General features: G+C 39.6%; 1 protein-coding gene across 1 annotated transcript in view; it reads right to left on the bottom strand.

The window, feature by feature from the left end:
• LOC126416144 (NACHT domain- and WD repeat-containing protein 1) overlaps positions 1 to 15,865 on the bottom strand; it is a 613,147-nt gene that overhangs the window by 80,931 nt on the left and 516,351 nt on the right. Inside the window, exon 15 of the mRNA XM_050083692.1 lies at positions 28 to 165. Coding sequence (XP_049939649.1) covers positions 28 to 165 — 138 coding nt within the window. The remainder of the gene's footprint in view (positions 1 to 27; positions 166 to 15,865) is intronic.

The following is a 15,865-nucleotide window of genomic DNA, read 5'->3' as shown; positions in this document are numbered from 1 at the left end:
GTTTTAACTGTAGGGTATGTCACTCACCTTTACATACAGTGGCAATGTGCAGCTCTGCACTGATGAACGAACACAGTCATGTACACGGCTATTGACACTATGGTTATATTGCATAACAGATGCCATCAGGATAGCTTCTGCTTCTTCTTTTCCCAAATCAGGCATCTAGAACGAATGTGTTCATATCCTTCAGTTATTCATCATGTACTATGCTACACAAGAATTACAATTAACGAATATATTAACGCTAGCCGAAGCTTACTGTGTTGTATAAAAGATATGAGTGTCTGAACATATCATTGATATAACATACAAAACTATGGAGACAAATATCTGCTTGCAGAGCTGTTGAGTTGGAGAAAACAAATGGTCACTGAGTAGAATGCTCTTTTTAAATGGTAGGTTGGAGCTTGCAGATCTGAGAGTGAAGATGTTGCATGAAGTCCGAGACTCCACTAAAACCGTTGGATGTGTTAGTTAAAGAACTCACCTGATAGTCAAAGTATTTGTCGATGCACTAATTCAGCTATTATTGCATTGAGATTTTCCTTGGAAGCTGTTCCAGAGGTCTAATAGTACAATAGGGAGCCTTTCAGTCCAGTGCTCTGTGGCATGACATCTGAGTGAGGCCTTTTATTGTCAGTGGAGCTGTTCCATAAGACCATTAGCAGTAGGGCATTAGGCACAGTTTTGAAGCAGGCAAAGCTGACAGTGCTTTAAAGTGGTAGTAAGATTCTAACTGTTTGCCCTGATTGGTAGTGATGCAGAGGGAAATTCTGAAGTGTGGGATACACTCACGCCATTAAGCATTTCAGGCCAATGAGAGAAACTATCAGTCTCTATAAGGAAGTATTGATATCCTACTGACAGTAGTAAAGGTCCAATGATGTTGATGTGTCAAGTTATTTTGTTGTGCTGACAAGTATTGCACTGTCAAGCAAATGCCCTGCAATCTTTCTTGACTTTTGGCCAAACAAATGCCTTCTTCCCAAGTCATACAGTAGCCCTTACTTCTAGAAGGGAGAGGCTGTGAAGGAAGGAAATTGCATGTTTGTGAAAATCTGCCTTAATGAAAGGTTGCACTTTTTGCATTGACTTGTTACAATATAGTGCTACATTCGAGCTCAGTATTCAAGAACATTAGAGTTGTATGCCAGACAATGTTTCAAGGCATTCTTTCAGTTTGTTGTCTCTTCCCTGTGCACTGGCAAGTGCTAGCAAGTCAGGTTCCTTCACAATGGTGTCAATGCAAGGTATTGCATTGCTGGACTGTTCTGCTCACCATCAACATTTTGAACATCCATAATAAATTGTGCACTACTGCAATTGGCGCAGTTATGCTTTGTCTGGCTTCTGTCAGAAAGTGAAAACAAGTGCTTTTAATCTGTGAGAAGTGTAAAATGACTGTTTCAAATATGCCTAAACTTTTTGATTGACATGCCATAGAGCTCGCCTGTCATATGTTCACCAATTTGCTTGTGAAGCTAACAGTTATTTGATGAAAAATTCCAGAAATTTGTCAGACATGTTGCACACATTGTGTAACACAACTCCAATGATGAAGAGTCCACAGTAACTGTAAGAGGTAAATCAGAAAAACGATAAGCTAACAATAAACCATTGCAATAGTAGCTTTCAATCTGGCCAAGAGTGCTTTCTTTTCATTAATCCACCTTAGCATTTATCAAGGTTTCGGTGAAATTTTTAGCATTTGGTTGTTGATAAATTTCATCAATCCCAATAAATGGTGTAATTTTCATATTGTGGTGGGATGGGGAGCTGAGAAATAGCTTCCACTCTGCCTTGAGGTAGTATAGTGTTTCGAGAATTTCTGCATAAATTCTAGAACCGCTCAGCCTTCCACCATCTCAAACACACGATATTTTAGACATGAGTGGGAGAAAGAAAACCCTATCTACTGCACGTCACGTGTCTGTGTCTGCAGGTGTGAAATCAGTAGTGAGCAAAAGGTCGACACAGTGGCTGAACGGCACTGACAAGTACTTGGAAGTCATAGTGAAAGCACACAGAAGACCCAAGGAACTTCTGTGTTATTCTATGCAGTTTATAATTGTGACTACTGTTAGTGACAAAAGAAAAATTGAGATTCGGAATTGTGAAAAAACTCTTATCTTGGGCTTGCTGGAGGCAAAGCATATTTTACGATATGTTTGTAGTAGAGACATGGTTGTTAAGCCAACTATTTTCTAAATGTTTCTAATGTGAGAGGATATTAGTTACTTAAAAGAAGTTAAATATTAAATGTGAATTTTGCTAATTTATGAAGCTCAAATATACCCATAGCTACTGAAAAGTATTCTTCAAGTACCGAATTATTTCGCAAGTGGTGAGAGAGTCTTTAAGGTTCCTGTAACTAGCATAATTCTTCGGAGAAGAAGTTTATAGAGATTCCAGAAACTGTCTATCCAGAGAAGAAGATCGGCTGTATACACCAAGTAAGTCGACTCGTATAAGTGGGAAGTTTGCACATCCACTTCACACACTCTTAGTCATCAAAAACATTAGAACGTGGCAACCGGTATGAAAGAACTGAAGAAAACAGGAATTTTGAGATGAAAAAGAGAGAAAAAGCTACCGAGTGTTGCCATAGCAACCAAGCATAACACAACAAGAGAATCATTAAGAGAAACTGGATTTTGTCAGACTATCCGCGGGAGAAAATTTGTAAAGGAAAATAAGGGAGAAAGCGTAAGAAAGTCACAACATGAAAAACCGGAGAGGAGATCTCAACGTATTAGACTAAGAAGAGATATGCCTAGAACGATACAACTAAGATCTGGTGTGGGGAGTATACAGCTCTCACACACGTCGCGGGGATGCAGATGTGGAAATGAGCCTACATCCGACGATGCCAGCACCAGCTGCTGTTCACTGGTGCCGACCTGCTGTCACATTAGCTCACTTACGCTGTGAGAATTCTACGCTGGGTGGGTGCAAAGAAGAACTTTAGTACCTTAGCAAGAAGTGATACAAACTATTTAATGAACTTTATTGTTGTTATTGTTGTGGTCTTCAGTCCTGAGACTGGTTTGATGCAGCTCTCCATGCTACTCTATCCTGTGCAAGCTTCTTCATCTCCCAGTAACTCCCAGTAACTACAAAACTTTATTAATGTAGCTATTATATTTAAAGTTAATTTTTAAATGGTCACAATGTCTAAAGTTTGTAAAATTATGGATCACATTCAGCAAATTGAAGAGACATCAGAACCAGCCATATTTATGAGAATCACTAAAGAAGGGCCTGACTGGTCTGAGTTAGTAAATCTAATCAAAACTCAAAATGCTGCTCTAAGTAAGGAACTAAATGCAACTCTGAGAAAGGAATTAAGGTTAGAACAGTCTAGTTTAAATGCTCAGAATGAAACTTTAGGAGTGTTAAATGCCAAAGTCGACTCACAGAGCAAAGAATCTGGTAATATATGCGCAGGCATGGATGCTTTAAAGACGGAATTTGACACCTTGAATAGTAAAGTAGAGGATTTTAAATTAGACTTAAAGAAAGAATTAACCAATTCTGTGAACATTCGTGTAAATCAACTGTTCACTGACTTTAGTCAGAAACATAATGATCAATTACAAGATTTAGCAAAAAGTTAGAATTTGAGACTTAGGACAGATGCAATAACGTAGAATCAGAAGTCAATGAAAAATTAGGATCTTTTGAAAATGTGTGTAACTTTAAATTTAATGCTGTAAGCCAGGGACTGAGTACTTTCAAAGAAAGTGTACATAAGCAGAGTGAGTTAATGCCGGTCATTCAATCACAAATTACAGGTGTTAATACACGAGTAGACAATGTGGAAAGGAAATTCAAAGAGCAATTAGCGAACCTCGACATCATAAATCTCCGACATCATAAATGTAACTGGTTTGGAGGAACAGGTGGAGGAAATGATAGACCAAAAAGTTGCTGTGATAGTGACATCCGGGAATGTATCTCCTATCTTCAGACCTTAGTGATACTAAGCAAGATTTAGATGACCTGTGGAAAGAATTCAAACTTATTCAAGACAAAGTAGAAAATGTGTTAACTAGTGAAGTGGTGACTGATTTGCAGTGGGGAGACTTTCAAAAGAAATTTAAAGAGAAAAACTGGTCTGCCAGTGCACAAGTAAAGTTAATATCAGATCCACGTGACCCGGGTGGGGTCATATGTCACCCAGGGACATTAACATTCTGAGTTAATGGGCGGAGGGACAACTGTCAAATCCCAAGTTGTTTTTGGTGCTGCTTCCATAATAGTTTTGCTGCACCAAATTCCTATCAAACAATTCTGTTATATATCCCCCAGGGACGTTAACATTCTGAGTTAACAGGCAGAGTGACGACCATCGGATCCTGATTTGTTTTCAGTGTTTCTTCCACAATAGTTGTCCTGTACCGAATTCCTTTAAAATCTTAAACTATTCTGTCATTTACTCCTAAAATCTTAAACTATCCTGTAATCTAATGTCTCAGAAAACCAGATATGACAGTCGTATAAAAAACAATCCTAGAGAATCACAGGTAAAAAGTGATATTTAGATAAAGTGAACTGAATGGAATATTATGTTTGTAGAAAATACACTCCTGGAAATTGAAATAAGAACACCGTGAATTCATTGTCCCAGGAAGGGGAAACTTTATTGACACATTCCTGGGTTCAGATACATCACATGATCACACTGACAGAACCACAGGCACATAGACACAGGCAACAGAGCATGCACAATGTCGGCACTAGTACAGTGTATATCCACCTTTCGCAGCAATGCAGGCTGCTATTCTCCCATGGAGACAATCATAGAGATGCTGGATGTAGTCCTGTGGAACGGCTTGCCATGCCATTTCCACCTGGCGCCTCAGTTGGACCAGCGTTCGTGCTGGACGTGCAGACCGCGTGATACGACGCTTCATCCAGTCCCAAACATGCTCAATGGGGGACAGATCCGGAGATCTTGCTGGCCAGGGTAGTTGACTTACACCTTCTAGAGCACGTTGGGTGGCACGGGATACATGCGGACGTGCATTGTCCTGTTGGAACAGCAAGTTCCCTTGCCAGTCTAGGAATGGTAGAACGATGGGTTCGATGACGGTTTGGATGTACCGTGCACTATTCAGTGTCCCCTCGACGATCACCAGTGGTGTACGGCCAGTGTAGGAGATCGCTCCCCACACCATGATGCCGGGTGTTGGCCCTGTGTGCCTCGGTCGTATGCAGTCCTGATTGTGGCGCTCACCTGCACGGCGCCAAACACGCATACGACCATCATTGGCACCAAGGCAGAAGCGACTCTCATCGCTGAAGACGACACGTCTCCATTCGTCCCTCCATTCACGCCTGTCGCGACACCACTGGAGGCGGGCTGCAGGATGTTGGGGCGTGAGCGGAAGACGGCCTAACGGTGTGCGGGACCGTAGCCCAGCTTCATGGAGACGGTTGCGAATGGTCCTCACCGATACCCCAGGAGCAACAGTGTCCCTAATTTGCTGGGAAGTGGCGGTGCAGTCCCCTACGGCACTGCGTAGGATCCTACGGTCTTGGCGTGCATCCGTGCGTCGCTGCGGTCCGGTCCCAGGTCGACAGGCACTTGCACCTTCCGTCGACCACTGGCGACAACATCGATGTACTGTGGAGACCTCACGCCCCACGTGTTGAGCAATTCGGCGGTACGTCCACCCGACCTCCCGCATGCCCACTATACGCCCTCGCTCAAAGTCCGTCAACTGCACATACGGTTCACGTCCACGCTGTCGCGGCATGCTACCAGTGTTAAAGACTGTGATGGAGCTCCGTATGCCTTGGCAAACTGGCTGACACTGACGGTGGCGGTGCACAAATGCTGCGCAGCTAGCGCCATTCGACGGCCAACACCGCGGTTCCTGGTGTGTCCGCTGTGCCGTGCGTGTGATCATTGCTTGTATAGCCCTCTCGCAGTGTCCGGAGCAAGTATGGTGGGTCTGACACACCGGTGTCAATGTGTTCTTTTTTCCATTTCCAGGAGTGTATAACATTGTGTGACTAGTTGAACAACTAATATAGCATAGTATATAGATTTTCTATTTTGTATAGAATATTTTATACCTTTCATGAGATGTGATGTAGATGGGAGGGTTTATATCAGTTCTGAAAGGGGTGGCTATTGATGATTTACGAGAACACACAAATCATGACTAACACACTCATCACACCTTTCAAACAACCATCACAAACAAGTGTGTCTGATTCTTCATCACTTGCTTGTTTCCATAGGGTCGCTAAGATTTCCTTCAAGGACCTCAAGGGTGAAGGTGAGAATGTCCATTCTGTAGGAGACGATTTAACACCAAACCTCCTCCGGCATCTCACTCAAGTACCTGCGAGGTAAGGATCCTGGGGAAGTGGGGTGGGAAGTGTTTCCTGTCTTTGGGGCTATCTTCTTCAATCTTAGCAAACCATTTCTATTTATTTCCTTTCTTACTTCTCATTTGAGGACCTATCTATTTTTTCCCTCTTTTCATAATCACATACTTCTATCGCAGAAGTCCTTCCAACTTTCTGTGGTTTCTAATAACCTACATCCTATCTTTCGATAAGAAAGCTGAAGAATCAGACTACACGAATACACATTTGCATACACACAAGAATACCCTTATACACAAACACTGAAATTACAGAACAGAGACCTGTTGTGATGCGAGAACCGCCAGGTGTTGAAGGGGAAAGAATGGGTGTACATAAGAAAATATGCACACAAGACACACACACACACACACACACACACACACACACACACACACACAGAAAACTATCATACATATACATAAGTATCTAAAAACTAGGACGATTCTTCATCAAGTATACATAACAAGGAGGCGTGGGTGAAGGAAAAAAAGCAAGCAAGCAAGAGCGAAATTGGTAATGGTAGTCATCTAAGAAAAGTCAGTATAATAAATACTCTGATAAAGTGATGAATTGTAGGATAGTAGAACTCAAATAGCCTATTATCTACTGAATGGTGTATATAGATGTGGTATCTACTGGAAGTATAGAAGTTGATAAGTAGGAGGAGGACTCTAGGGATTAGATGAAGTATTAAGAAGTATATGCAAAGTGTACAGTAGATTTGTAATTTTACCAGAAAATACTTAATTATAGTGTACATGGGAATGAATACTGGGGTAATGAATCATGAGGTCTACTCAGACAGGATAAGGGGGGCATACCCGGTATTCACTAAGTATATGGGGCAGGCATACGTACTTGGAGATAGGACGACCTGTGGCCTGAAAAAATAGGAGTGTTTTATAAAGGGGCATACCTACCAAAAAATGGAAAGAGGAAGTCCTCTCATATGGTCAACCCACAGGCAAGGTATAGGTACTGATCCTAGGGAAAAGGGACAGTATTGTGACAAAAGTCCCAAAATTTTGTAGGGATTATTCTGAAAAGTATGAACTCTAGGCACAATGAGCATTATTAGGTTTTATGTAAGTCCACAAGTGTCAAAAAGAACGCATTCATTTTGCCCAGAGTTCCTCCAAAGTACAACAGATAATGAAGCTAGTACATACTAAAGAAAAGTTAGTACAAAGGATAGAAATAATAGAATACTCAATTGTCATGAACACCTGCAATTTATGATTGGAAATAAGGAAAGGGTTCTCACAATTCTTAAATATTATAAATGATGACTATAAACGAAAAAATGTTTGGGTCTTAATGTCAAGATGAAATAAAAACATAATAAAGGAACACTCAGCTAAAGATTGTTCTAGAGAGAAAAAAGATTGCTGTTGAAGTGAAACATGTATGTAGAAACATGTATGAGAAAAGTATATTGTTATGATATGAAATGTTGTTGTGAGTGATGTTATGTACATAATGATTAGTTATAAAATATTGCAAGTCCGATCCGAGGGAGGGGGATAAGCAGTGTTTCGAGATCGAACACAGGATATTTTGGATGTGAGTGGGAGGAAGGAACCCTGTCTACTGCATGTCACATGTCTGTGTCTGCAGGTGTGGAATCAATCACAAGCAAAAGGTTGAAGCAGAGGTTGAACAGCACCGACAAGTACTTGTCGGGCGATCCATGGAAGTTCTAGTGAAAGCACACGAAAGAACCAAGGAAATTCTGTGTTATTCTACGCTGTTTGTAATTGTGACTGTTGTTAGTGACAAAAGAACAATTGAGATTTAGAATTGTGAAACAACTCTTATCTTGGGCTTGCTGGAGGCAAAGCATATTTTATGATATGTTTGTAGTAGAGACATGGTTGTTAAGCCAACTATTTTCTAAATGGACTTAAATGTGTTTCTAATGTGAGACGATATGAGTTACTTACAAGAAGTTAAATGTTATGTGTGAAGTAATAATTTTGCTTCTTTATGAAGTTCAAATATATCTGCAGCTACCGAAATGTATTCTTCAAGTACCAAATTATTTCGCAAGTGGTGAGAGAGTCTTTAAGGTTACTGTAACTAGCATCATTCTTCGGAGAAGAAGTTTATAGAGATTCCAGAAACTGGCTATCCAGAAAAACAGATCGGCTGTATACACCAAGTAAGTCGACTCATATGAGTGGGAAGTTTGCACGTACAATTCACATACTCTTAGTTGTCAAAAACATTAGAGTAGCAGGATTCCTTGTGCATTGATAAGGTACCCTGAGAATTTTACTTCCATCACTTCAAAGACACATTTTTTGTGGGTTAATCACTAAACCATGTTCTCACATTCCAGTGAACAGCTGCTGTATACATGGTAAGTGCTCTGTCTTGTTGGATGACATTACAAGTAAGTCACCAATGGAGATGTAACAAAACTAGTCATTTTGCCCACAATGCACTTGAAAGTCAAGGCAGCACTCTACAATCCTAATGGTATTTGCACAAATTTGTTAAGTCTGAATCGAGTGTAAACAATGACTTTGAGTATATTTTCTGCTGCAGTTGGTGTATGATAAAAAAGGACAGACAAGGTCAATCATGCAGAAAATTACCTTACCATGAATATGCACAGCAATGTTGTGAACATGTGACAGAGGGCAATGATCGGCATTCATTCTGGCATTAAACTGACAACAGTTGCCACTTGTGTACCCACTGTTATTCTTCTTAGGGACTAAATGGTGTATAGAGACACGTCTACTATTTGAAGGGAAACTGATCCCTGCTCCAACAATCCAGTATAGCATGTCAACAACAATGAATCTCCATATGAATTCATGTGGAAGACTGAAGTTTAGCTGTAAGTTGATGCAGCTGTAAGTATTAATCAAAGATTCATTCACAGTAGACAAGTAATTGCTATTGGTTTTTCAATGGGGAAGATAAGAAGAAGGGTAAACTGGGAAATCAGCACCATCAATGAGAAATTGTAGCTTGGTAGATGTCTCTGTTATAAGCAATTGACAGCTGGCCATTTCGATCAGTCACCATCTCTGTTGATGCCTGGTGACATTTTCCTTGTCACAGGGTGGTCATCACTGCCAAGATGCAATTCCAAACATTTTATGGTAGCTGTAGATATTCTCTGCAATGGGAGAATGTCTGTTCCTGTTGGAAGTCACTGTTGTGACACATGTGTGGTGCACCACAATTGTAAGGGCACAAATTGCTTATAAAGTTCAGTTACTTGTGCTTGCAGAAAAGTATCTGTTCTGACAGAAATCGTTGTGATATATGTTGATGGATACAGCTTGACTATTTGGTCAGTAGATTGAGTGAGTGTGTCAAGGTTACCAGTGAAAACTGTGAGTATTTTCTGTGCATGTGCAGGTGAGCATGACAACCATACATTCCACAGAATATCATTGTTAATGGTGTTGCCTGCAAGTGCATGAAGACAACAAAGCAGTTGAGATGGTGTGTGGTTGCAGAGTCCTTCAGTGCAGAGCAGTTTTTCAAGTTGCTTATTTTCTGACTGTGACAAGCATAGAAAAAGTTCTTGGCAGCAAAGGTGTATGTCTTCAACTTCCACAGCCATTTTCTTGTTAAGTGAAACTACTACATTTAGTTTCATCTGAGATAATATGGGCCAAGACAAATTGGCTCACAACTTGGGCAAACCATAATACCAGATTATCCAACAAGAGGACAGGATTTTCACCACGATTACACTAAGGATCACTTTGCTGTTGGTAAGCCAGTGCTTACAGGATTCTGTATGTTTGTCATGGTAGACATTGATTAAGTGATGCAGCTGTTCATGAATGGTCGCACATCTGCATCTACATCTACATCTGCAAACCCCCATGAGATGCATGTCAGAAAGTACATCCCATTGTAGCAGTTATTACAGTTTCTTTCCACTCCATTCACATATGGAGTGCAGGGAGAATGATTGATTGAATGCCTCTGTGCATGCAGTAATTATTATAATCTTACCCTCATGATGCCTACAGGAGTGATGTGTAGCGGGTTGTAGTATATTCCTGGAGTGATCATTTAAAACCACTTCTTGAAACTTTGTTAACGTAGTTACTCAGGATAGTTTATGTCTATCTTCAAGAGTCTTCCAGTTCAGTTCCTTCAGTATCTCTGTTACACTCTCCCACAGATTAAGCAAACCTGTGAGGGTCTGTGCTGCCCTATCTCTGTATAAGTTCAATACCCCCTGTTAGTCCTGTCTGGTGAAGGTCCCTCACACTTCACCAATATTCTAGAAATGTTTGCATGAGTGATTTGTAAGCAATCTCTGTTGTAGAATGATTGCACTTCCACAGTATTCTATCAGTAAACTGAAATCTACCACTTGCTTTATCCATGACTGAACCTATGTGATCATTCCATTTCATATCTCTACAAAGTGTTACACTCAGGTATTTGTATGAGTTGGCAAATTACAACAGTGACTTATTTATGTTGTAGTCACAGGAACTAGTTTTTTTTCATTTTGTGAAGCGCAAAATTTTACATTTCTGAACATTTAGAGTAAGCAGCCAATCTCTGTACCACACTGAAATCTTATCAAGATCTGAGAGCATATTTATGCAACTTCTTTCAGATAGTACTTCATTATAATAACAACATCATCTGCATTTACTATTAATATTGTCTGCAGGGTCATAAATACACAAGATGAACAACAATCTCAACACAATTTCGAGAAATACTGCATCTACCTGGTTGTCTTGATCCAAAGCTTTCAGCATGTCATGCTAAAAAAGTGTGACTTCGGTTTCACATGATTGATGTTTTCGAAATCCATGCAGAGGAAGTCATTCTGTTCAAGGTGCCTCAATATGTGTGAGTTCAGAATGTGTTTCAAGATTTTACAACAAATTGATATCAAGGGTACTGTAGGGTAGTTTTGTGGATCACTTCCGTGTCACCTGTGAATTTTTCCAAGAACTGGGCATGGTTTTTTGTTTGAGAGATCTGCAATAGATTATAGTTGGAAGAGGGGCTAACTCAGTCACAATTTCAGTATAGAATCTGACAGGGATTTCATCAGAGCCTGGAGCTCTGTTCAGTTTTAATGATGTTTCTCGCACAACTGACACTAATACTTATTTCATTTGTCTTTCCAGTGGTATGAGGATTATACTGGGGCAATTCTCCTGGGTTTTCTTTTGCAAAGGAACATTTGAAAATGGAGTTAAGCATTTCAGCTTTTGCTTTGCTGCCCTCTGTTTCAGTTCTGCCTCATTCACTAGGGGCTGGACACTGATTTTAGTGTCACTAATAGCCTTTACATATGGCCAGAATTTCTTTGGGTTTCGTGAAAGATCACTTGACAATACTCTGTTATGGCAGTCATTGAAGATTCATGCAGTGTTCTCTTGACACCCAAATTAAGTTCATTTAGTATCTCTCTATCTATATCCCTACATTACACCTATTATGCAGTAATATCTGTTTCTCTAGAAGTTTCTTTACAGTGACTGTATACCATGGATGTTCTCTCCCATCAACTATTCTATCAGGTGCATATCTATCCAGGACATTGTCAACTATTCTTTTAAACTTGAGTTGCTCTACATGCTCCTGCCCTGCCCTGTCCTCAAAGTTTCAAGCTCTTCATTGAGATATGACACTACTGATTTTTTATCTGGTTTACTGAACATACATATCTTTCTGCTTGTTTTAGTTGTCCGACGTACTTTGGTAATCATTAGTGCCACTACCATGTCATGGTCACTGATACCAGTTTCGATGTCGACATCCTCAAACAGGTCAGGTCTGTTTGTTGCCATTAGATCCAATAGTTTTAGTTTTAGTTGTGTCATATTCCATAGATCATTTTCCCGATTATTTTATCAATATGATGTGGAACAGGTCAGATCACAAGACATATATACACACATGATTAGTACTAATATTAATTTTTTTTTTTTTTTTTTTTTTTTTTTTTTTTTTTTTTTTTTTTTTTAACCCTTGTTGAAACGGAAACTCGTCCATGGAGTAGCACGAGTTGTCCGAAAGAAATGATTTTAAGCAAGATTTAAAACTTGATCTGCTACCTGCCAGACACTTTACGTTGTTGGGAAAATGATCAAAGATTTTTGTTGCTGAATAATGTACTCCTTTTTGAGCAACTGACAGCTTCAATAACAGATAGGAAACGTCATTTTTCCCTCTAGTATTGTATGTATGAACATCACTGTTCTTCACAAACTGAGATGGATTATGTGTAACAAATTTCATTAGCGAATACTCTGATGATGCAGTTAAAATAACTAACTCCTTGAAAAGATGCCTACATGACGCCCTTGGTTGAACACCACTAATTATTCTCACTGCTCTCTTTTGTGCAATGAATCCTTTATGTCTAAGTGGTGAGTTTCCCCAGAAAACTATTCCATAAGACATTATTGAATGGAAATATGCAAACTACGTTAGGAGGCTGATCTGTTTATTACCAAGACTAGTGATTGTACGAAGAGTGAAAGAAGCTGAAGTTAGTTGTTTGAGAAGCTCAGTAATATGCATCTTCCAGTTCAAGTTGTCATCAATGTGAACACCCAAAAATTTGGAGAAATCTAGCCTGTTAACTGAGCCCTGTTCATATTCTTCATCAATTGTTGGTATGACTCTATTCAGTGTCAGAACTGTATATAGTGAGTTTTTTCAAAATTAAGGGAGTGTCCATTTTCTGAGAACCACTTAATAATTCTTTGAAGGACATTCTTAACAGTAACTTCAGCTGCTTTTTCTGGAATGGGATTTATTATAACACTTGTGTCATCTGCAAAAGTACTAGTTCCGCTTGCTGAGCGTTAAGTGGGAGGTCATTCACATGAATAAGGAACAGTAGAGGACCTAAAATTGAACCCTGTGGGACTCCCTTTGTAATAACTCCCCATTCACTAGAATTTACGACCCTCCCAACATTATTTGTGCTATTCACCACAACTTTTTGCTTTCTGTACATTAAGTATGATTCAAATCAGCTGTGTGTATAGCCTTCAATTCCATAGAACCTGAGTTTTTCTAAGAGAGTGACATGATCCACACAGTCAAATGCCTTGGATAGAGCACAAAAAATACCAACTGGCAATAATTTGTTATTTAGGGCTCATACTATTTGATGGGTAAATGTGTAGATAGCATTCTCAGTTGAGTAACCCTTCCGGAATCCAAACTGTGACATGCCGAGTAAATTATTTTCACTTAAATGTGTGACTACTCTTGAATACATAACTTTTTCTAATATTTTTGAAAATGAAGTCAGCAACGAGATTGGTCTATAATTATTTAAGCCACTCTTGTCCCCTTTCTTATGAATAGCTTTGACAATTGTATATTTCAATCTGTCTGGAAAAATTCCCTGTGCCAGAGAAGCATTACGTATATCGCTAAGGACTCCACTTATTAAATTAGAACAACAATTCAAAATTCTGTTAGAGACTCCATCAAAACCACATGAGCTCTTCTTTTTCAGTATATTTATAATTCCCTTAATTTCAGTGGGGGATGTTATGCTATTTCTAAAGGCCTAAAGTCCTGGGGAATGACATTTTTAACATATTTCTTTGCTTCTTCAACTGAACCCTTTAACCCTATTTTTGCTGATATGTTCTATCATGAGTGAGGTTCCTAATTATCTATTCTAGGCAGTTTCCAGAGAAGTCATTTGGTAATTTTCACAGGATGCTTATCATGCACACCAGCAACAAAACTGTAATTTTGCAATTAACTGTTGGATGATTAAAGTCTCCACCAATGATTACAGTAAGACTGTATGCCATGGAGGTTCCCTCCCATTATGAATTGTACATATCCAACCATGCATGGTCAATTATTCTTTTAAACTCTAGCCGCCAGGGTTCCTCTACATGCTCCTGCACTGCACTGAAAGTTTCAAGTTCCTCACTGAAATATTGTTTTAGTTGTACTTTGTACTTTGATAATCATTGTTGTCACAACTGCATCATGGACACTAATATCACTTCTGATGTGAACATCCTCAAAGAGGTCAAGACTATTTCTTGCCACTGTTGTTGTTGTCATTATGGTTTTCAGTCGAGAGACTGGTTTGTTGTAGCTCTCCATGTTACTCTATCCTGTGCAAGCTTCTTCGTCTCCAAGTGTCTACTGCAACCCACATCCTTCTGAATCTGCTTAGTGTATTCATCTCTTGATCTCCCTCTATGATTTTTACCCTCCACACTGCCCTCCAATACTAAATTGATGATCTCTTGATGCCTTGGAACATGACCTACCAACAGACCCCTTCTTCTAGTCAAGTGGTGCCACAAATTCCTCTTATGCCCAATTCTATTCAGTACCTCCTCATTAGTTATGTGGTCTACCCATCTAATCTTCAGCATACTTCTGTAGCACCACATTATGAAAGCTTCTATTCTCTTCGTGTCTAAACTATTTATCGTCCATGTTTTATTTCCATACATGGCTACACTCCATACAGTCTTTCAGAAAAGACTTCCTGGCACTTAAATCTATTCTTGATGTTAACACACTTCTCTTCTTCAGATAGCTTTCCTTGCCATTGTCAGCCTACATTTTATGTCTTCTCTACTTTGACTATCATCAGTTCTTTTGATCCCCAGACAGCAAAACACATCTACTACTTTAAGTGTCTCATTTCCTGATCTAATTCCCTCAGTATCACATGATTTAATTCGATTAAATTTCATTATCCTCATTTTGCTTTTGTTGATGTTCATCTTCTATCCTCCTTTCAAGACACTGCCCATTCCTTTCAACTGCTCTTCCAGGTCCTTTACTGGCTCAGAGAGAATTACAATGTCACTGGCAAACCTCAAAGTTTTTATTTCTTCTACATGGATTTTAATTCCTACTACAAATTTTTCTTTTGTTTACTTTACTGCTTGCTCAATATATAGATTGAATAACATCGGGGATAGGCTACAACCCTGTCTCACTCCCTTCCCAGCCACTGCTTTACTTTCACGCCCCTTGACGCTTATAACAGCCATCTGGTTTCTGTACAAATTGTTTCACTCCCTGTATTTGACTCCTCCCACCTTCAGAATTTGAAAGAGAATATTCCAGTCAACATTGTCAAAAGCTTTCTCTAAGTCTACAAATGCTAGGAACAGAGGTGTTCCTTTCCTTAATCTATCTTCTAAGACAAGTTGTAGGGTCATTAATGCTTCATGTGTTCCAACATTTCTATGGAATCCAAACTGATCTTCCCCGAGGTTGGGTTCTACCAGTTTTTCCATTTGTCTGTAAAGATTTCGTGTTAGTGTTTTGCGGCCATGATTTATTAAACTGATAGTTTGGTAATTTTCACACCTTCCGACACCTGCTTTCTTTGGCATTGGTATTATTATATTCTTCTTGAGATCCGAGGGTATTTTGCCTGTATCACACATCTTGCTCACCAGATGGTAGAGTTCTGTCATGGACGGCTCTCCCAGGGCTATCAGTAGTTCTAATGGAATGT

The sequence above is a fragment of the Schistocerca serialis genome, chromosome 8 (assembly GCF_023864345.2).
Source record: "Schistocerca serialis cubense isolate TAMUIC-IGC-003099 chromosome 8, iqSchSeri2.2, whole genome shotgun sequence".
Lineage (NCBI taxonomy): Eukaryota > Metazoa > Arthropoda > Insecta > Orthoptera > Acrididae > Schistocerca > Schistocerca serialis.
Note: the sequence above shows the minus strand (reverse complement) of the source record. Positions and strands in the feature narration are given on the sequence as shown.